The 23,364-nt window shown below is 40.7% G+C and overlaps 1 protein-coding gene across 1 annotated transcript in view; it reads right to left on the bottom strand.

Annotated features, from left to right (window-relative positions):
• The window catches only part of LOC126253288 (ribosomal RNA processing protein 1 homolog), a 33,034-nt gene extending 9,991 nt beyond the window's left edge, over positions 1 to 23,043 (bottom strand). Inside the window, exons 1-5 of the mRNA XM_049954514.1 lie at positions 22,805 to 23,043; positions 22,516 to 22,595; positions 22,241 to 22,384; positions 11,217 to 11,570; positions 424 to 692 (exon numbers count right to left, since the gene is read on the bottom strand). Of these exons, the coding sequence (XP_049810471.1) occupies positions 424 to 692; positions 11,217 to 11,570; positions 22,241 to 22,384; positions 22,516 to 22,595; positions 22,805 to 22,958 (1,001 nt within the window). The 5' untranslated portion in view covers positions 22,959 to 23,043. The remainder of the gene's footprint in view (positions 1 to 423; positions 693 to 11,216; positions 11,571 to 22,240; positions 22,385 to 22,515; positions 22,596 to 22,804) is intronic.
• Positions 23,044 to 23,364: the final 321 nt, after the last annotated feature.

Raw genomic sequence — 23,364 nt, 5'->3', positions numbered from 1 at the left:
CCCAAATTTTGGCTCATGAATTGGGAAGTGCAACAAATGAAGTTAGTGGTGTGATTATTATTGTCTATATAGTGTAAGGCTTGTGATCAGAGTGTCCACTAATAGTACATACAATTACAACTATACCGCCAGCTTCTGGAAGAAAGTTGCAATCTTACAACTAAAAATAAGAATTACAAAGTAATAGAAATCAGTGGGCATCATCTTTGGTCATACTGGCCTGTATAATTAAACAGAGTACACAAACCATTTGATCAAGTTTGTAAGCTATATTGTACAATGTAATCAAATACTTGTAGTTTATTATCTTTCATGGTAATTAGATTATTCCAAGTTTTATAAAAGTTTGTGTAGCCTGTTGTACATGAACAGCAAAGCAGGAAAAAAGGGGTAGCATAACTAGAATTTCATCTGTGCACTTACTGTGATACAAGAACATTCAATGCCTTCCTCTGTTTCACATTAGCAGCCTTCTGCATTTGTGACTTAAGTAATGAAGCAATTTCAACAGCATCAAAGTCTATAGTTGGCAACACTATATCAACCTTCCCAGCTCTAGGGTCAAGAAGCTTTTCTCCAGTCACTGAAGAAGAAATTTCATTTTCATCCTGTTCTTCATCTGGTTCATCACCTTCATTATCACTGACATCCACTGGTACCATGTCACGCCAACTGTTCCCTGGAAATCCAGCCTGAAATGACACAACAAACACAACTGTTTCATTAGTTATTATATGACTACGTTTTCCTCGTCAAGATATTTTACCTGGCCGACAGAAGTAAATATGTGGATGCAGGCTGTCACTCCCTCCCCCATTTGCATATGTACAAGTTCCCCTCCCCCACCTTGTAACACCAGTATCGAGTGTAAGTAGTTTAAACAATGTAATTATGTGTATGTAACTATGAAGTAGTTGTTCTTTACTGATTAAGATCTTTGAATTGTCAGAGGGAAGTGGAAGTTTGTAAAGTATATCTATTGTAAAAACTTAATAATGTTTAAAAATAATGAAACTTTAAAAAATGTGTGTGCTCGTAAAAGAGAAATTGTGCTTTGAATACTGGTTCATAATTAGGGAAATTGTACGATGTAACTTAAAAGAGGTAGTGAACCCCCCTGTACTATGGAAGGGCTTGGTGCCTGGGAAAAGGTGGATTTGGCAGTCAATCTGGGCGGCAAGAGAGAGAGCATGTTACACAGTCAGTGGCTAGATGTTGTACTGTTAACAATGCAGGTGCCAAGTAAGGCATTGGGAAGCAAATTTATGTTGAAATTGCCTCGGATGTGGTTTTGGCTGGCGTATGGTGCTCTTGTTTTCATGGAATGGCTCTGAAATGAAGGAAATATGTTGACAAGAAGAATTTATAAAGAGCATTCAACTTCAAGAGCATGGGACCACTTAGCCATCATGTCCTTGCCACCACTATTGCGCCACTGCTCCACCAACTGCAGGAATTCAGATATGTATCACAGTATGGACCAGTATATTGATGTGAGTGTTTTTTTTCCTTTTTTTGTTTTTTCCTTCAATAACAATTCCAGTGACATAAAACTGTGTTTGCACCTTAAAATTTGTCCTAATTACAAACTGCAGGGTCCTGCCCTTAACATACAGATAACCAAGCACCATGTTTCTGAAAATATAATGGTTTGTTGTTGCACTAAAGGTGTTAAAGTTCAGTGCTAAAATATTTGAATGTTATCAAAGCTACCTGCTTCACAGGTGGTGAGAAAGGCACTTATGTTGGACTACGGTGAAAAGTAACGGGAATTGATTAGTATTATGAACTATTTTCTGAAATTGTTTGAGCTTAATATTTGACTAACTTGTGTTAAAGCTTTAAAACATAAACTACTGCAAGTGGGGCTAAAAATGTAATGTTATTAAACTGCAACTGGTGCCAGAGTTTGCATGTAGAGAAAGTAACAGTTTATGGCTCCCCACAGTAATCTATTCTCAAATTGAAAGATAATTGGGTTTTTCGTTGCTATTAAAAGAAATCTGTGACATTGCTAATAATGAAGGCATAATAAGTATAGGTGTAGAATTATTTAATTTCATTTGTGGTATGTATGTGTTAGCTGAAATCAGAACTCTTTCCATGCCCAATTTCAGTCCAGTGTGTCTTTAGTAAAATTTTAATGTTGAATTAGTACTGAATCAATTAATGATTGCAATAGTAACTTTTATTACTATGAGTGAAGTATTATTTATAGGGTGGCGCACAAAATGTGTTACCATTTTGTTTTTGAATATAAACTTTATTGCCAATACAATCTGAAAGGAACACATACTACAATGAAGAGCCGTCCATGGAGATTTGTTCTAACTCAGCACATGCTCAATATGTCCACCATTTCGTTTCCTAACTTCCTTCAAACGAACACTGAAGTTAGTGATTACCCTACAGCACACGTCTTCCGTAATTTCACTGCATACTTGATGAATAAGTCTTCTGAGCTCCATTAAATCATGTGGATATTTTGGGAAAATTTTTTCCTTTAGGTACCTCCAAAGAAAAGAGTCACATGGATTGAGGTCTGGACTACTGGGGGGCCGATTTTGTCCATCATTGAAGCGACCTGGAAACCTGAGCGAAATGATCTGCATGTCGAAATGCTCGTGTAAAAACTCCAATACAGTGTTTGCAGTATGTGGCCTTGCTCCATCTTGCATGAACCACTGCGTGTTGAAGGGCAAGGCAGTAACAAGAAGCTGTGGAATGAAGCTATTGCGAAGCATGCTCAAATAACGCTCACTGTTCACAGTTTCTTCAAAGAAAAAGGGTCCAATAAGTCCGTGACTGGAAATTGCTGCCCACGCTGTAATCCTCGGAACATAATGTTGTCGTTCATGAAGCACTTGTGGGTTTTCAGTGGCCCAAAAGCGTACATTTTGTTTGTTAACCACACCGTCTAAATGAAAATGCGCCTCGTCTGAAAACCAAACGTTGTTGAGAGTTTCTTCCCTATCCTCTGCCCACTGAGCAAACAGTAGTCTCTACTGCTTGTGTTCTTCAGTGAGCTTCTGTGCACAGGTCATCTTGTATATATGGAGGTCACTTTTAAGAATGCGTTGAACGGAGCGTCTGGATATTCCCAGTTGCACTGCTCCCTTTCTACACGATTTCCCGGGACTTCTCTGTACAGCAACTCGTACTGCTTCAATATTCTCCGATGAACAAACGTGCTTAGGCCGAGGTCACTTCGCTTCCAATACTGTTCCTTCCTGTACAAATTTATCGTACAACCTGTGGATGGTCTTCTTGCAAGGGACCCATCGTGTGTTAAACTGTTGTTGAAAACACCTCTGAGTCACAACAAGGCTTTTCGTTTCATGCAAAATTAACACAATGGCCGATCGTTGCTGTGTTGTCAGTCTTCCATTGTCAGTCATTGCTGCTTATTAGTCTCCTACCGGCAGTATCGTGAATGACACGTCATTTCGTAACTCATTTGTTTTTCCAAGCTCTGCTGGTACTGCTGTAGAGATCCCAGCGGGATATCTAATGTGAGTCGTAAATTGTGAAAGAAACAATTGGTAACACATTTCATGCGCCACCCTGTAGTTCTCTATGTTTGCTGGTTTGTGTAAAAGCTATCTATTGCTAGCCACTATGTAATTTGTTCGTTAGTTGTGTGTATCCATTGTACTATTGAAAAGGAGCATTAACAAAAGTCACTTCAGCAACCCATGTTCATTTTTCTTTAAACTTAATGTTTCAAAGTATTATGCCTAATTAGGTTGGTGACCGTAGATTATTTTATTTGTATGCATTTTATTACTTTCATTACCTCCAAAACTCAGTCTGTTAGTCTTTCTATTACTTGCCATAGAAACGAAAATACTGTTTGATACCCTCTTCCTATTAGGTTAGCACATGGTCAAACTTCAAAAAATCATCCCAGATGGTAATGCTAGATTGCAATAGAGCATTATACTATACACAAACTTGCAGTAATAGTGTTAAAAATTGAATTACTTTTTCCACACTAATTAATTTTTACTCTAGATGATAATACAGGAAGATCCCAAATGTAAAGCCGTCTAGATATTGCAAGGTGAAGGACAAGATTTAATCACACAAATTAAGTTACCTATGGAAACCATCAACCACTATGTATATTTCAAGTATATGCTATGACTAGAGGTCTGCGCGGATGTGGATATCCGTGGTATTTGTTACTTGGCAGATAAAATCGCAACCGGTATGATTATGGATATTTCAAACAGCCTGTAATCATGCAATTGTTTTGAAGAATACAGTGGCATGAGTGCAACATTAAATTCTGAATGTTATGTCACAATACTACACAATTTTTTGTGGGCACAACTTGAGGCTTTGGGGATCAACGTGGCAGAAATGTAGTTCCAAAAAGATGGAGCCACAGTCGAAATGACTAATTCATTCATGGCAGTTGTACGAGAAATGTTTCCTCAATCTCACATTTTGGTGGTCTCCACTGTCCGGCATGCCACGTCTGTTGGTTTCTGACTATTTCTTATGGGGGTCATTCAAAATACAAAATATATGGCTGCAAACCTTGTTGGCTCTCAATGCTCTAAAGGCTGCAATATGTGAAGAAATTTCTGCTGTTTCACAGGATACTTTGACAAAAGTTAAGCAGAACTTTAAGGAAATACTTTTAATGTGTGTACACAAAAGAGGACAATCTCTTTCTGATATCATTTTTAAAAAATAATTGCAATTCTTAAATTGGTTAACTTACAGGCTGCATTTGTGTAAATACATTTTATAATGACCAAAATAAACCTAATCATAGTAGTTCGAAATTCCTGCATTATTTCTGCACCATCACATGTATCTAATAAAATGACTAGAAGGGTGAAATCGGAGAACTCTAAGCTCATATGGAAGTTTACCAACTGTTAATCTTCTAACACATCATTAATGAATGGAACAGGAAAGGGGAGAAATGAAAGTGGTACGAAAGTATGCTCTTCCTTTCATATAATGTGGCTAGTAGAGACCATTTGTAGTAGATATAAAGCCAGGCACAAGAAGATACAAAATATAGTTGGTATTTATAGTCACATATATCATTCAAGACCATTTCTACTTCCATGCTTTGTTTGGAAAACCAGAATGTCTTGTTATCGGCTGAGAGACATTTTCATTGTTGGCCCTTGTTACTTGCTGAATGTGGTTTCATATTCAGAGGGCCAGAACAATCTACATATGTACAGGTGTTTGTAGATACCTATGAAAGACAACTACAAAGACACACTATTGTTTGATTACACCGTTCATGATAAATCAACTAAAATCATAAAACATTTGAGAGTATGTAAGCAGAGTGATACAACATGTAATAGTCAAACAAAACCGGTAGCTCAAACAGTTGCCAGCCATTCAATGGAAGAATTATAAGGAAGTATTTACCTATGACAGAGATACTTTACAAAATCTTCATGTATGACCAGAACTTGACTTACTAAACAGCCTAAAATTAATACAGGAGATAGAAGAGATTGAAGGAAGACCTGCACATTTCATCATGGCCTTTTTAGTCAGTGTGAGTGTGTCACAGAGATACTTACTCAGAGTCAGCAGTGGACACAAGAGGCTTTAAGCAACAATAAGAAGACGAATTTTAAAATTCCAAGAACAAATACATTTAAACAGAGTGTGACACAAACATACTAGTTCCACTCATAGAAATCCTACAAAATGACCAGGCCAGTAAAATAAGAAAAACAAAAGTTTATACAGAAGTTTACAACAGTCTTTCTTAATAGATACCATTTGCAAATGCATTTGAAGGATATGAAAAGTGATAGTGGAACATGTTGACTCGGCATAAGTTGGTTGGTTGGTTTGGGTATAAAGGGACCAAACTACAGGGTCATTAGTCTCTTTTTTCTGACGCAAGCAAGGCTCAAGGTACAAAAACACCCAACACCATACGTAAAAAGAAAACGAATGGAACAAACAAAAAAACTGGGGAAACATACAACACAAGGAAAAGTAGAAGACGGTATTAAAACCGTAGAGCATACGGTCTGGGCTGGCTGATCACAATAATAAAAGAGGATAAGCCAACCACTCTGCAACACATTAAAATGTCCACGCCAAAAAGACAAGGTGAGATGAACAGCCGGCCAGTGTGGCCGAGTGGTTCTAGGCGCTTCAGTCTGGAACCGCGCGACCGCTACGGTCGCAGGTTTGAATCCTGCCTCGGGCATGGATGTGTGTGATGTCCTTAGGTTAGTTAGGTTTAAGTAGTTCTAAGTTCTAGGGGACTGATGGCCTCAGATGTTAAGTCCCATACTGTTCAGAGTCGTTTTGAGATGAACACATGAAGGGAAAAGACAACTACCAAAACAAATATATGCAAAGAAAGTGTGACAGAGTTCAAATGGGGGGAGGGTGGTGACATCAGAGAGAAGGCCAAATACCCACCCTTACTCATATAATGTGGCAAGGATATGACGTCGCCAGGTCATGTCGTAAGCTTTTCGTAAATCAAAAAAGATGGGAACCAAGTGTTGGCGGCTGAAAAAAGCTGTTCGGATGGCAGACTCAAGGGAAACTAGATTATCAGTGGTAGAGCAACCCTGGCGGAAACTGCTCTGGCATGGAGCCAGTAGGCCATGTGACTCCAGGATCCAACACAACCACCAACTTACCTTACGTTCTAAGAGCTTACAAAGAACGTTGGTGAGGCTGATGGGCCAATAGCTACCCATATGAAGTGGGTTTTTACGGGTTTTGAGCACTGGAATGATGGTGCCCTACTGCCATAGTGATGGAAAGACGCCATCACACCAGATCTGGTTGAAGATGATGAGGAGATGTCGTTTGTAGTCGGATGAGAGAGGTTTGGTCATCTGACTGTAGATCTGATCTGGCCCAGAAGCTGTATCGGGGCAATGTGCAAGCTAGAGAAGGGTGCCGCTTATGTCAGTGTTGAGCTCACCGATGCTCTTTAATGACCTCAGTGATTACCGGTGACCAGCAAGGTACTGATTTTCGCCGCGGGCACTCTACAGAACAAGGGATTGTGTTTTCCGCTGCAGAAACGATCATTCTAGCGACCTGCTCAACTACCACATAGATGGTACCATGTGAGGGAGATTCAATAGTGACAGCAGAGGTGAAAGCTTCCCAGTCTGCCTTGTTCAAAGCCCATCTTGGTAGATGTCTGGGTGAATGGTGCTCGGGGATTGACAGGAAGATGGGAAAGTGGTCACTATCACACAAGTCATCGTGGGCTCTCCAGCGGACAGATGGGAGAAGTCCTGGGCTGCAGAGGGATAAATCAATTGCCGAATAAGTGACATAAGATACTGAAATGTGTGGGGCCTCAATATTTAAGAGGCAGAGGTCGAGTCGAGAAAGGAAAGTTTACACATCTCTACCTCGGCCACGAAGCACAGTATCACCCTACAAGGGGTTATGGGCATTAAAATCTCCTAAAAGTAGGAAAGGTTTAGGGAGTTGTTGAATCAGGGCAGCCAATGCATTCAGGTGTACTGCACCATCTGGAGGAAGGTATACGATGCAGACAGTTATTTCCTGGGTCGTCCTTATCCTGACAGCTACAGCTTCAAGAGGGGTTTGGAGGGGCACAGGTTCACTACATACTGAGTTCAGGACATAGATGCAACTCCACCTGACACTCTCATAGTCACTACTGTTCTTGTAATATCCCCAATAGCAGCGAAGAGCAGGGGTCCACATTGCCGGGAACCAGGTTTCCTGGAGGGCAATGCTGAAAACAGGTGTAAAGCTTAACAGTTGCCATAGCTCAGCCAGGTGGTGGAAAAACTGCAGCAATTCCACTGGAGGATGACGTTATCATGAGACTGGGAAGGCATGGAAGTGTGCAAGGAGGTACGTTACGCCTCAGGGTCACCTGCTGCCACCGAGTGAGTATTTGTATCCATTCCTATTGTGGATGAGGCATTTGTGAGTTCCAGGTCCTCAGGGGATGCTGAGATCTCCACCTCATCCACAGGTGCGGAATTAGTAGGGAGTGATGGTGTTGGGGCCACCGGATGGTCCTTTTTCTTGGCAACCTTGTTTGTTTGCTTGTCCTCTCGCTTCTCTTTAGGGGCTTGCTGGGCGGACTTCTCTGAAGTAGCTTCATGCAAGGAGAAAGACTGAAGCTCTTCATCAAGCAGCTTTTGGCTCCTTTAGCCACTGGTGAGTGTCTGCTGTGGCATTAGTGGAGACCTTGGGAGAGAGGGTCCCAAGGGACCCCTTCCGCACGAGAGGAGCCTGTTGCTTCTCCGACTGAGGGGAGGGGACCGATGTCCCTTGCATTTGGGGGGGGGGGGGGGGGGCTTGCTCCCAAAGTAAGTTCTTTTGGAGCAATGGAAGGAGATTTTCCCCCTACCACCAAGGGGGAAGATGTATTCTGGAGGCCCGGAGGACCCACTGTCCGTGGCACAGTGTGTGGTATGACTGGTACTTGTGATGGCGATGGTAATGTAGCTGCAGCATATGTGGATGTCAACTGAATGGGGTGTAATCGTTCAAATTTACGTTTAGCCTCTTGGTAAGTCAACCGGTCCAAGGTCTTGCACTCCATAATTTTCCACTCCTTTTGGAGTACTATGCAGTCTGGCAAGCAGGGGGAGTGCTGCTTTCTGCAGTTGATACACGTGGGAGGAGGCGCACAGGGAGTATCTGTATGCAGTGGACGTCTGCAGTCTCGACATGTGGCATTGGAAGTGCAGCGGGAAGATATGTGCCCGAATTTCCAGCACTTAATGCACCACATAGGGGGAGGAGGGATGTATGGTTTAACATCACAGCAGTAAACCATCACCTTCTTTTAAGGCAATGAATCACCCTCAAAGGCCACGATGAAGGCACTGGTAGCAACCCTGTCATCTTTGGGTCCCCTGTAAACGCGACGGATGAAATGAACACCCCACTGTTCTAGATTGGCACCGAGCTCTTCATCAGACTGAAAGAGGAAGTCACGATGGAAAATAATCCCCTGGACCATGTTGAGGCTTTTATGGGAAGTGACGGAAACGGGAATATCACCCAGCCAGTCACAAGCAAGTAACGACCGGGACTGGGCTGGGGATGCTGTCTGAATCAAGACTGCACCGCTTCTAATCTTGGACAGTGCTGTCACTTCCCCAAACTTATCCTCAAGATGTTCAACAAAAGATTGAGGCTTCATAGGTAGAAAGGAGTCCCCACACCGAAGTGAATATGCCTCTCTTCTTTCTGTAGCCCTACGTTCCTACCATGGTGTAGCGAGGGAGGGAAACGATTTAGGGTCATATCTGTCAGCATTGAACTCAATCTTGCCCTTCTTAGAGACTGCTGGCACCGTACAGTCACCAGCAAGAGATGACTTAGTCCACTTCAATGCGGGTCATCCACCCTGATGCCACCCACTCGGATCACAGGCTCTCCCCACGGGTGCCACCTAGCCACAGCAAAGGCCACCTGGCATGATGACCGTTGCTGGGAGTCCTGATGCTCCAGGAAGACAGGCATCTACTCCTTGGCATACGTGGGGAGTTTACAGCTCAGGCATCAGCAGTGCAATCCCTGTGTTGTCAGGGGGCCAACCACCAAATGGGTACATGATGGCACCACCACAACAGACTGGCTACTGTGCTGAACATTGGGCACAGAGAAATCCAATACTGTCATGGGGCAAAAGAGGACAGGAGACAACGGAAGAAGATGACATACCCCAGAAGTGTCCTTACCTAAATAGTTGAACTGCAGGTGGAGACGCTAAATGATGACAAGAGGTTCAGGAGATTGAATCTAAATTGATAACTCATGCCCCACGTAAGGCGTCCTTTCTCATATGGCCCTACTTCTGTAGAATTTGAAAAGTGGCAGGTCAAACCATAAAATGGGACCTGAACTTATAGGGCCGAAAAGTGACAGACTCCTTTTAGTCACCTCCTACGACAGGCAGGGATACCTCAAGCCTATTCTAACCTTCGGACCCACAGGGGGATTGGCATAAATTGTTCCTGACAGTTGCAGTGTGTAGCTGTCAGGGATCATCTTGCACTGACTCTATTATAATTGTTAAACACTGCAAGGTGATGTAATACAGCAAAGATGACCAAGTATCCCATATTTAAACAAGCAACACTTTCTGGTAGTGAATTATCATTCTATGCAAAGAAGATGCTGCGTTGATTCATGACAAGTTTTTAAATGAGAGCCAGATTGGGATTAGATCTCAGATCTCTGCCTTTTTAGAGTAATGCGCTAATGATTACCTAGTGTAAGAACACCTCATACACCAACTCTGAGCACCAGCTTCTCATAGGTTCCTCTTCTTTCCTTTTAAATACTGCAGAGGCTTTCCCACAATGCTGTGAAACTAGCAAATATGCATATGTTAAAAGCATTCATTCTCAGCAACAACCCTGAAAATGTCGATACGCCTAACCCCATACTATATGCTGTGTATGTGTTTCACAGGTTTTAATCTTACAGTATTTTGAGAGAACCTTTGTAGAGATTGGAAAGAGAGGGGACAAACCCACAACAAATACTGTATTGGTGCTAGAGGCACACTCAATAGCTTGATTAGTGCATCGCCCACAAAAGTCCAGCAAACACTTTCGATTTGTCTCATACAAACAAGCAGTAATTTTGTCATGACCTGTAAAACTCTGCTGACCCACTCAAGATAGCGAGAGTTTCATTGATGACTTAGTACCTTTATTTAGTCCCTCAACTACATGACAAAAATCCTTATTTACATGACTGCAACCGTAATTTTTATTCTCATAACTTGTTGAGGAATTAACTGTTTTATCATTGAAGCCTGGAACTAAACCGAGCAACAACTTCAGCACTTCAATAACTTGCATAAAATATATCATTGTCTTCAACTATATTTTATGACAAGTTCAGAAAGTGCAAAATGCTGCATATTGAGAATTTTAGTTTCATATCATGTTGATGGAAATGTCATTAGGGAAAAAGTATAAAAGATGCACCAAAAGGATTTTACCATCATCTTTGAAACAATCACACTGAGAATTTATAATGAACAATATTGTATGAATCCAAGTCAAATTCTGAGCAATGTTTTTTTTTTCTTTTTTTAAAAAAATATTGCCACTGAAAATCTGCTGGGCCATAATGTTGCAGCTGCTTCAAATCACACACACACACACACACACACACACACACACACACACACACACACACAGGTGGTAGTAAATCATGATAAAGATTTAACAAACCTGTTTCCAGGCTTCAAATTTTTCTTGAAATTCAATACCAAGTGGAGACTGCTGGATCAAGTGATGAAACACCCTTTCTGAAACATGCTGCCGAATCCGTCCATCTTTACTGCAAGCAATTAATGCAGCAAAGGGCAAGAGAACAGCATGAAGGCCCTTTTCAGGGCTTTCCACTTTTGCCAGTTCTTCAAGTATTATGTCAGCCATATGAAATAACAAACCCAGCGATGGGGATGACTCAGCAGACGATGTGATGCCCCGTTCCAACAAGCCTGAAATACCTTCACAAGTTTCACTGGGCCATGAGTGTGACGAGCAGTATGCAAACAGTTGACGTATGCATCGACGAACAAGCTGAAACAATTTCAGAAGAATTCATTACTTTTATTTCATTAGCATATAGCTATAAAACAAGTAAATAAATATTCAGACCACATACCTCAGAAACCACTATCAACAGAAAAATATAAAAAGTGGACCTGGCAATAGAACTAAAATAGTGTATAACCAACACACTGAAAAGAAAACAGTGTAATTTAACAATGAAGTCACGGAGTCAGTAGTGGAGTTTTGGTATTTAAGGCTGTTAAAGTTAATGAGTTGGTGGCCTGGGGAATAAATAAATGTCAGAGTAAAAGTGACCAAGAGTTCTTCCAGTAAACTAAACAAGAGTTTTTAAAACTAAGCTTCCAACGTGTGTGAAATGGAAAGCTTAAAAAATTAATGCATACTACCTGTTTGTCTTATGCCAGAGAGACATGGACTACTGTCTAATAAAAATGAGATAAAGGTGAGCAGTACAAGTATTTATAGTGGTATGCACATAAGACGATGCAGGAGGAGGAGATTAGTGTTCAACATCCCATCGACAATTAGGTCATTAGAGACGGAGCACAAGCTCTGATTACAGAAGGGGGTAAAAGGAAATCATTGTGCCCTTTCGAAGGAACCATCCTGGCATTTGACTTACGCGATTTAGGGAAATAAAGGAAAATCCAAATCTGGATGGCCAGACGGGTTTGAACCATCATCCTCCCGAATGTGAGTCCAGTGGGCTAACCACTGTGCTTATCCACCTATAAACCCTTCCACAGTGACCATATTCCAGAAATCCCACAGGACCTTCAGTCTCTCAAATCCTTACGGCTATCCTAGAGCCTCTCCTCTGAAACTCACTCTCTCCTCACCCTTATCACTCCCCACATTCCTACCCTCTACATGCTTCCTAAAGTCTGTAAACCCAACAACTCAGAAGCCCCACTGTGGCCGGTTACTGTGTCCCCACTGAGAGCAACTCTGCTCTCATGGCCCAACACTTTCAGCCCATTACCTGTAATCTACCCTACAATACAGGAAGGTCAGAAACAGACTGGAAATCTTGTAAGGGTGTTGTAGGGGGTGTTGCACAGAGAAATAAGAGTTAAGAAAGAAGTCTGTGACCATGTGCAGTTTCTGAGTTATTTAGCACTGAAGTTAACCAATCAGGCCATCACAGGTGCAAATTGAAGCAGCCTGCCAGAGGCAGTCTTGCCAAATTAGTTCTCCCCAAACTGGATAATTGTAACTTTTGCTCACCTGGTTTAAATTAATAACTTTTGAAAAAGGCACATATTAACTAGTAATGAGCATTTCAACAAGTGGTACCTCAAGGACCCACAGATGTTGGTGCATTACCACATGTTGGTGTATGCAAGTGCTTGAATTTGCACACACATAAACTTGATTGGCTAACTTTCACACTACATAACTCTGAAAAAGTGCAATGTTTCGAATTTTTTTCTTGACAATTATTTCTCAGCACAATCTTCCCTCCGCCAAATACCCTTACAAGCTTTTCAGACTGTTTCTGACCACCCTGTATAAAAGACAGCAACCACTTCCTCCACCAAATTTCCACAGTTCCTGTTCCTTTACACCATAACACGCTCCTTGTCACTATTGATGGCACCTCTCTCTACACTATCATCTCTTATGCCCATGGCCTTGCTGCTACTGAATACTACCTTTCCAAATGCCCAACAGACTCCAAACCTACAATTTCCTTCCTGATCACCATGATCCCCACAATTACTTCTACTTTGAAGCCATTATCTACAAACAAATCGGTGGTATGGCAATTGACACCTGCATGGCATGGTATGGGCCACTTAGAGGAATCCTTCCAAACCACTTAGAATCCAAAACCTCTCACCTATTTCAGATTCACTGATGACAGCTTTGTGATCTGCACTGAGCATAAGGATACCCTATCCACATTCCTCCAGAACTTCAACACTTCTCCCCCCGCTATATCAGTTCCTCAATCCACATCAAACTGACCAACCACCAGCAATACCTCCACTTTGACATCTGCCACCCATTCTGTACCAGCATGTCCATTCTATACAGCCTAGCCATCAGTGACTGTCACATCTGTATGGACCAACAGGCTCTATCCAAATATACCGAAAGTCTCACCGAGGCCTCTGCAAACTGAAATTATGCTCTTAACCTTGCATAGAAACTTATCTCCTGTGCCTTGTCTTTCCAGTCACCTACTGTCTTCCACATTCCCACTATTCGACCACAAAGGAGCACTCCCCTTGTGACTCAGTACCACAGGACTGGAACAACTGAATCACATTCTCCACCAGGGTGTCGATTACCTCTCATCGTGCCCTGAAATGAGGAATATCCTACCCACTATTCTTCCCACCCCTCACATAGTGGTATTCCGCCACCCATAGGACCTACGTAATACTTTTGTCCATCCATACTCCAGCTCTGATCCCAGCCCCTTGCTGGTTCATATCCCTGCAATAGACATAGATACAAGACCTGTCCCATACATCCTCCCACAAACAACTACTCCATTCTGGTCACAGGCATCACCTATCTCATCAAAGGCTAAGCTACTTGTGCAAGCAATCATGTGATTTACAAACTAAGCAGCAATCATCCTGTACCATACATCCTCCCACCACCAACTACCCCATTCTAGTCACAAGCATCACCTATCCCAGCAAAGGTAGGGCTACCTGTGAAAGCTATCATGTGATTTTCAAACTATGCAGCAACTGTACTGCTTTCTATGTGGGCATGACAACCACCAAGCTGTCTTTCCGCAGGAAAGGCCATTGACAAACTATGGCCAAGAGACATCTGGGTAATTCAGTTTCTGAAAATGATGCCCAACACAATGTGCTTCGCTTCAATGACTGCTTCATATACTGCTCCATCTGGACCCTTCCCACCAACACTCCACTTTTCTGAAATGTGCAGATGGGAACACTCCCTGCAAAACATCCTACTTTCCTGCAACCACCCTGGCTTCAACCTTTGCTTGTTCTTGTACTTCACCCATTTACCACCTTCCCTGCTCCCACTGTAGCACTACACAGCTTTCTATTACACCAACTACTCTTTTTTCCCTCTACTTTTCTCCTTTTCCATCCCCCTTAAACCTTTCAACTTCATCTAGCAGCCGTACTGTGTCCCCACGGTGTCCCTTCATGCTACCACAATCAGCACTGCATCCTCCACCTCCCCCAGCTTCCTTCTTACCTCCATTAAGCACAGTTGCAACCTGGCCTCAGTGGCTGGTGACAGTGGTCAGTGTGTATGAGTTGTGTTTGCGTGAATGTGTGTTTTCTATTTTAGAAAGAGACCTTTTGGCCAAAAGGTTAAATGTATAGCTGTCTTTTTGTTGTGTCTGTCTGCAACTCAACAGCTCCTCTATCAGATGAGTATTTGTGCTGCCCCCCCCCCTTTTTATGTATATGATCAATATCCTTTGTTAGTCATACTTGGTACAGGTCCTGAACACTTGAGAAGTATTATACAACAAGTCGCACGAGTTTTTCGTAAGCAACCTCCTCTGTAGTCTGACTGCATTTCCGTAGTATACTGCATATGAACCAAAGTCAGCCACCTGCCTTACCTTCCACTGAATTTATGTGACCATTTATTTTCATATGCCTACAAATTTTTATGCTCAGGTGTTTGTATGAGTTGTCCGATTATAAATGTGACTTGGTATTAGAGGCTTCCACTATATTATTCTTTTTATTTTGTGAAGTGCACAATTTTCAATAAATCTCCAATTCAGTTACAAATTTCATTTGATACACCTTATATGGTTAAATTTTTTGATAATAAGTGTAGGTACTGAATTTATTTAACATAGACAGGGGTATAAACTCAGCAAGGTATGGGATTTCTCTCTCTCACCCCCCCCCCCAAAAAAAAAAAGGAATGCTATTTTTGCCTTGGTGGCAAATGCGCATCATATAATTCAAGTCCAACAAACACATTAACATTATATAACACTGTAATATGATTCACATTAAATGCGTAGATAGTTTTAAAAGTTACAAGCGAAAAGGAAGCCACAGCAAACTTCCACATTTTGTTTGGCACTGCCGATTCCTAACACAGTGACTTAACAGGAATGCTGTTTTTAATTTATTATATTTTGCTACTTTCTAATGCTTTAAATTAGCACTTAAATGGCTATTTCCGAGTGTATGGGTTTGCAGAGATATGAAACTTTTGGGATGAAAACAATGGAATAAACAAACATAACTAGTCAGTTGAGCAGTAAATAGGCATTTAAACAAGACCTGAAACACTGTAGCTCAGCTTGATATTTTTTTATTTTTATTTTTTCAGAAACACACATAGGAGAAAGACTGAATGTAGAAGGAGCAGTATAGGATCGAGAGGAAATCCAAAGAGTAGTGCAGATGAGGTGAGTGAGTCAGAAGTGAAAAAAAAAAGCCACCTGGAGAAAGGCAGAGTTGTTGAAGGGCAGACTCTAGTGATAAGTGAAGTGAGGGTGTGCTGAGTGCGTGCAAGGGACAATTCTTGCGCAATGGTCTTTCACCTGCATATGACCCATGTGACATGGCATTTGAGATAGGAGTGCCATGGTTTAGGATGTTTCATACATTGTGAGGGTGACAATAACAATTTGGGAGAAGTGGGAAGGGTTTTGGGGAGCACAATCCTCATCTGAAGGTAGGAAAAACAGTACTCAAAGTCTGAGCATAGGATGTAATGCAGCTGTTACAGTCTGTGGCAATACTGCATAATAAGGGGGAGGTAATAGTTGGATTGTTGGTATAATCTGTCTGCAAACTGATGGATGAGCAAGCAATTGCCCACTCCCTCTACCCATCTACATATCATGGAGCAACTACAAGCCGTTTCACACAGTTACACCGGCCCTTCTGCAGTGCACCTTTTAAAACAGAGGGTCCACATACATGCCTGGAAGTGTTTTATTTTCCACTAAATGTGTAAACACTATACTGAGTAAAGGAATTAATAACTAATACAACTACAGTCCAGAGAAATGAACAAGAACAGAATATACGTAAATCAGCACACGTTACACTGTACTTCCTGACGAGAAACTCGTTTTTAGTTAACCTGTATGGCAGTTGAAGCATTCTTCTGGGAAAGGCCTCTTCCTTCCACAACAAGCACTGCTCACTTTTCAGTTTACGGACAGACTATAACTGCCCTCCTATCCACTGGAAACCTCCATACCCTGCCCCAACAACACAGATATCTTTAAAGATGAATGAGCATGCATCCACAAACTTGAAAGATACTTCACTCGTGATTCTCCAACAGACAACGGCTCCATTAATGTTGCTATGTAGTCTCATGTGATCTCCAATCCCCAGAATCCTAAAATCTACAATTATAAAACACTGTGGACACCCCACTGTGTCTGTTTACTGTGACATCACACAAGAAATTTATGGTCTAGTTGATCAACTTCAATATTGTTTGCAGCCAACTTTCTACATTAGGGCCACTAACCATATCCTCCAGTGCTCTCCACAATACTTATCCCATAACTACCTGGCCTCTGAGTTGTTACTGCTTTCAGTGCCTCCATATACGTCAACATTCCCCATGCTCATGGCTTTCCTGAAACCAAAGACTACCTTCCCATGTCTTGCTGATTACAAACTTTCCATCACACTTCTTATAATTATGAAAGACTGTATAACTCACAACTACTTCTCTTCCGAAGGGTATATATAAAAACAAATCGATGTCATGGCATGAGCACTGGCCTGGTACTTTGGAACAAAGATCAGTTTATATGCCAACTAGAAGCAACATTTCTACACACTCAAATTCTCAACCCTTTATTCACCTGGTTCAGCCTCCAATATCTTCATGGTATAAAAGCAGGACCAAGGCTCACATTCACTGCAGCATTTCCATATTTACCATTAATTTTGCCTCGTTGTCCTTAGCTAAACACTCCATATTCCTTGAGGTCAACCCCCCCCCCCCCCCCCCCGAGCTCATAAAAGCCCCTGCATACATGAAATGACTAACTCCACTCATCAAATATCAGTCAATGCTTTTGCACCAAAAAGTGTCTCCAGCACAACCTTGCCTCTTGCAGACTGTTCATCTGCAATGATGAGCAATTTCTTACTCAGTACATTATATGGAATGTGTTCCCCCAAAACCTGGTCCAGAAGTGTATCCTCCAAGATCCCTAATATTCCTACAGACCAACTATAAAGGACTGGTTCCTTTATTACGTAATATACATGCTCTGAACAACTACATCACATTATCTACCAGAGCTTTGACTGTGTGTCCCATGCACCCAACCTCTATAACTTATTCCAGTCCTGTAATAGGTATTTTTTATTTTTACACCATAATAAGCAATATTACCTCTGAAAGCAGCCACATTACATACCAGCTGAACAACTTTCACACAGCCTTTTAGGTGGACATGACCAGAGGTCCAGATGAATGAATAGGCACTGTTACACTAAAGACACGAGTAAGGTTTACCATACACTGGCCAAGAACACAGGTGAGAACAACTCTGATGACTTGAACATGAGCTTCAGAAGTGGTAACATACAGATCCCCATCTCCTAATACTTGCTTCTTTGAACTGTCTTATTCTTAACATATTCCTTGGTCCTGCAAATGAAATGGCTCCCTGCAACTTCCAGTACTCCCTCTCTGGCAACCACATCATCTGCCTTTGTCTACTTCCCTCACTACTGCTATCATTCAGCCTCTTACTCCCAACTAATTCACTATGGTCCTCTCACTTAAATCATACTTTTACAAATATGAATTTTTTTTGTCCATAGTATTCTTTCAATGTCTCTCTATCTTCTTCACTCTCTGTATGTATAAGTGTGTGTGTGTGTGTGTGTGTGTGTGTGTGTGTGTGTGTGTAACTTCTAATGCTGAGAAGAATCTAGGAAGGTGTAATAAAGTTGCAAAGGAGACCACAAATAAGAGACTTGTGCAACTTTCTATCAGCACTGCTCGAGAATAACACTACTGATCATACATAAGTGTTATTACTTATGTAGCCTATTTAATGGAGCAAGATTGGCACATGGCATGTGGGCACATTACAGAGCTTTTCCGCAACTGATTGTAAAAAAAAAAGGGAGGAGAGAAGAGAAGAAAAACTGGTAAACTTAAAAGATAGCTGCTGTAACATTAAAAATAAATTGGTGGCACATAAAATATAACTGCAATATTGACACAAAATACAGAGATGTTTTTAACATGCGAACACTGACGAAGGTAAGCTGTGGTTTTGGCCAGGAAGTTTCAACAACATTAATTGTTTGGTAAATGGAGGCAGACTTCCCAGCATAACAACAAATTTGTTCTCTTCACCAAATCTCAACCAAACCATCACCTTTCACGATGGATCTTGGGTGATTCTACAAACAATATGTCACCATAACCCCAATTTTAACAAATATCTTCTTTTTATATCACATTTGTTGGTTTCACCAGCTCACAACCAAACTGTCATCTTTCAACTTAACCGTGACCTCAGGTGCCACTACATACAAGTATCATCACAACCTCTATTACAAAACAGAAGTAAACAAACTGTCAAGCTGCTGTCCCAAAAATTGAAAGAAATCACGAACAATGTACAGTGAATATAGAACAGTTTCAATTTCAGTGCTTGACATCACCTGTTTTGTCACTGCTCAAAGGTTAATTACACAACAGTCCTTTCGTTGGCTAAACAAAATTGACACTGTCAACCTGTGTACAACAGATGAATAATGCACTGCCTGGCACTGCCCTTGGTCTAGAAGTTAGCTCTCTTGAGAGATTGAAAGCACCCCTTGTTCATATTATAGGAGAATATCAATGACATTCACAACTATGCAACGACTAAAATTGTAGACAGTCAGTTCACCAATACTGGAGTGTTAACTTTCATGCTCAGTGATCTTTAATATAGAGACTTTCCATGTAATCCTGCTAGAATAGTTTAAGGGGAGTTAAAAATGGGAAAAATATTTTTTTCACATTTTCGGATTTTTATCTCATTATAAAATTTGCAATTTTCCAAATAAAATAATATATATCGCTTACAAACTCAAATGGGAAGTATTTTATTTTTTGGATATAATCTACACCATTTGAAAATGTTAAATTTTTTACATGCATTACTTCAAGATCTAATTTATCGGTAATTTTTTACATAGAAGGCTGTGGATTGCTGTGTTATAAAGGTTAAAAGAGTTCGTCATGTCCAGAAGAGGATGGGCACCAGATTGAGGAAGCTGAAGCAAAGTTTGAGAGACAAACTTTCTGATGGTAAAACCATAAGAGGCAGGCTTACAAACAAAATGATTAATGAACTACAGCAGTATTATGGCATGGCCGTTACAAATAATACTGAGGAACTATTGAAAATGAAGCAGGCAGTATGGACTACCTACTTCCATAGACTGTCAACAGATGAAAAACCAGTACACCACCTTTGACCTCATGGAACTGATTCATGGTGCAATTACCGCAATGCCCAGAACTGAAACATTCCATCCAAGCAGCAGTCATGGATATCATAATACCTATTAATCGAGACCTGGAAAATCCTGAATCACTGAAGAAGTGTCTGCATGGTCAGACTCAAAATCCCGAGTCCTTCAATACTCTTATATGGACTCGCTTGCCAAAAACTGTTTTTGCTGGAATGAAGACGCTAATGTGGGGTGTCAGTGATGCTATTATTGTTTTTAATGATGGCAACATTGGTAGGGTGAAAGTGCTACAGCATATGGGAATTAATCCTGGAGCAAACTGCATCAGAGAACTTCAACATATGGACAAGATTCACATTGATAAAGCAGAGTATGCAGCACAGTTGGCCACTAAGGAGTCCAGAAAGAAGAAAAAACATGGAAAAATGTTAAAGAGGAAGATAGACAGTATGGTGCAGGGTGCTTCTGAGTGACTAAAAATAAAAAAAATAAGCATATATTAAGTGAGTTATAGTCTTTAGAAACTTCAGAAGCCGTCCCTGAAAATTTACATTTTCCCCTAAATCTCAGAAACCACTTCGAGTAGAATATTCAAATTTTTCAGGGAGTAATAACATACAAATCCTGAGTCTACTGAACTATAAGAAGAACATAATGTTATGTATAATTAAAATTATTTAGGATAACATACAAAAAAGTACACAAAATTTTAACTGTGTAATTAAAAATTGTATTTCTGAAAGCAGTGCTGAAATGCAATTATTGTAGTTCAGTAGACTCAAAACATACAGTTTAATGTCCTGTAAAAGTTTCATGTCAATGGCTACAGTGGTTCCTGAAATACAGGGAGGCCAAGTCACTAAATTTAACATTGTCGGGATAATGTGTTCCAACTCCCCTTCAATGACAATCATGTCAGGTGGCTAAACTGATTCTATTGCCTCAATTGTATATCCCACACAATAACCATTATAACAATTTGTGATTAAGACATGTTGGGATGCTGCACTTATGACTAGAATAGGAAAGTGCATTGTTCTCTTCACAGTGCACTCTACAGTGGCTTGCAGAGATGTAATGACAGCATCTCCCATAGTGTGGTGTGCAGCTAACTGGAGCCTACACATATCGTGAAAAGGAAAGCTGCTACTCACCACACTGCAGAGATGCTGAGTTGCAGATACGCACATCAGAAAGATTGTCACAAATAAAGCTTTCAGCCATTAAGGCCTTTGTCAAAATTAGAGAGGAGAAAACCACACACACACACACACACACAGCCATTAAGGCCTTTGTCAAAATTAGAGAGGAGAAAACCACACACACACACACACACACACACACACACACACACACACACACACACACACACACACACACACACACAAGCTATATGATGAGTAGCAACTTTCCTTTTCGCAATATTGTTTGATTAGGGCCTACACATGCAAGTCATTTTAATTTTGACACAGGGTCTGTCATTCACATGTACTTTTGCCTTTGATCATTCTACAGTGCATATTTATATTTCATATGCTTTACTGCTGTCACTTAAAAATAAAACTGGTGTTGTTAATAAAAACAAGGCCATTTGGCACTGTACAAATCTGACTTAACTCACAGAAGCAAGTGCTAATGACAACAATTATTCAGACTTGCGTTGTACTAGTATTTATCAGCTAATAGTGGCACTCAAAATTTCATGGATATCCCTTGAATAAATGTTAGAGTTCTGTAATAATCTACATATGGTGAAATACAGAAAATTTTTATTTGTGATATTTTCAGTGTTGGTGTGGCTGTGGGTTTACACATGCAGCTACTACTGGCTCTGAGCACTATGGGACTTGACTTCTGAGGTCATCAGTCCCCTAGAACTTAGAACTACTTAAACCTAACTAACCTAAGGACATCACACACATCCATGTCTGAGGCAGGATTCGAACCTGTGACTGTAGCGGTCACGCGGTTCAAGACTGTAGCGCCTAGCTACTACTCTTTGTCGATGGTGGATGGGGAGTGAATGCAGTCAGTCCACGTTCCTACATCTTAATTGTTAAATAATCATATACTCCATACAAAGAAACTTGTAAATTATGACCAACTTATGTAACTAATTGCTTCCCTGCTATGATTTACTTTTGGATGTTATTTCTAATATGAACAAAATGTATCAGCTCGCATAATTTACTATCCAGAAAATCACAGCCACTAACTTTAGAAAGTATTTACAAATTTTACCATCATGAATTTATCCAAACGGTGTTGGTCGATTCCAAACCATTCCCGCCTCAATGTTAGAAGGAAGCACTCAGCATAAAGTAATCCCTGTTCCAATTTCTTGAAACAATGAATTAAATTTGCAATTCGTTCTGCTAACTCCTCCTGTAAACAAATCAGTGTAAATGGCATGTTGGGTATTATATCGAGTGCTTGGGCACACATATATATGAAAAGTTATATGGTATGATGTTCGTTATATAATAAACATATAACCATACATTAAAGTGTGTTACCTGGTACAACGGTTTGTCAGCCATCCACATGCAGTAAAATAAACCTTTCCATATAGTCATCAAATCCTGTTTGGTAAATTCTGCAATGGAAAATTAACTACCTACGTCAAAAGTCACATTGAAACAATAAATAAACTCCACTACCATTAAAATGGACGGAAACTATATGTTGAACGTAAATTACACATACAAGTTATATTTCAAGTATGCATATTTATCGTACTGAAGGAAAGCTAAGTAACATGAATGTTAACGAATAACTGTCATGATATGAACGACCTGGTCTCACCTAATTTGCTACCTGATCTGGCAGTTATCCATTTGCTTAATCTTTTAATGCCTTTGTCACGTATTGCTTTATCATTTGATGCTAAAACTTTAGCAAGGGATATTTGCTGAGCTGTTAATAAAACTTCTTGCCGAGCTTTTTTCGATGTTTCCATTTTGCACGTGTTTGGAAACACTCTTCAAATTCAGAACTTTGTAAACACGCAGGTTGACTATCGAACAAATCAACTCGTAACCAAAGTCGATAGTCTTGAATGAGACTGTTGCGAGATACATGCCAGCACCAGTGAGCTTACAGGCCAAGAGAATACACGCATCGGGAAGGTGGAAAAAATTAGACAACATAAAATAAACTGAAAAGCTAAAGCCCGGTCCACACGCAACGATCTGTCTGCGCAGACATCGGCGCAGATATCTGTACATGCAAAAGATCGCTGCAAATGTGGTGTGTTCACACGACACAAACCCCAATCTACTACTCGCCCGCCATCTGTCGGTGTAGAAATGAAATATCAGTGGCAAGCGACTACGCTCCCCGTAAACGTCGAAATTTAATTCAGT

This window comes from Schistocerca nitens, chromosome 4 (genome assembly GCF_023898315.1).
Source record: "Schistocerca nitens isolate TAMUIC-IGC-003100 chromosome 4, iqSchNite1.1, whole genome shotgun sequence".
NCBI lineage: Eukaryota > Metazoa > Arthropoda > Insecta > Orthoptera > Acrididae > Schistocerca > Schistocerca nitens.
This window is presented reverse-complemented; position numbering and strand designations above follow the sequence as displayed.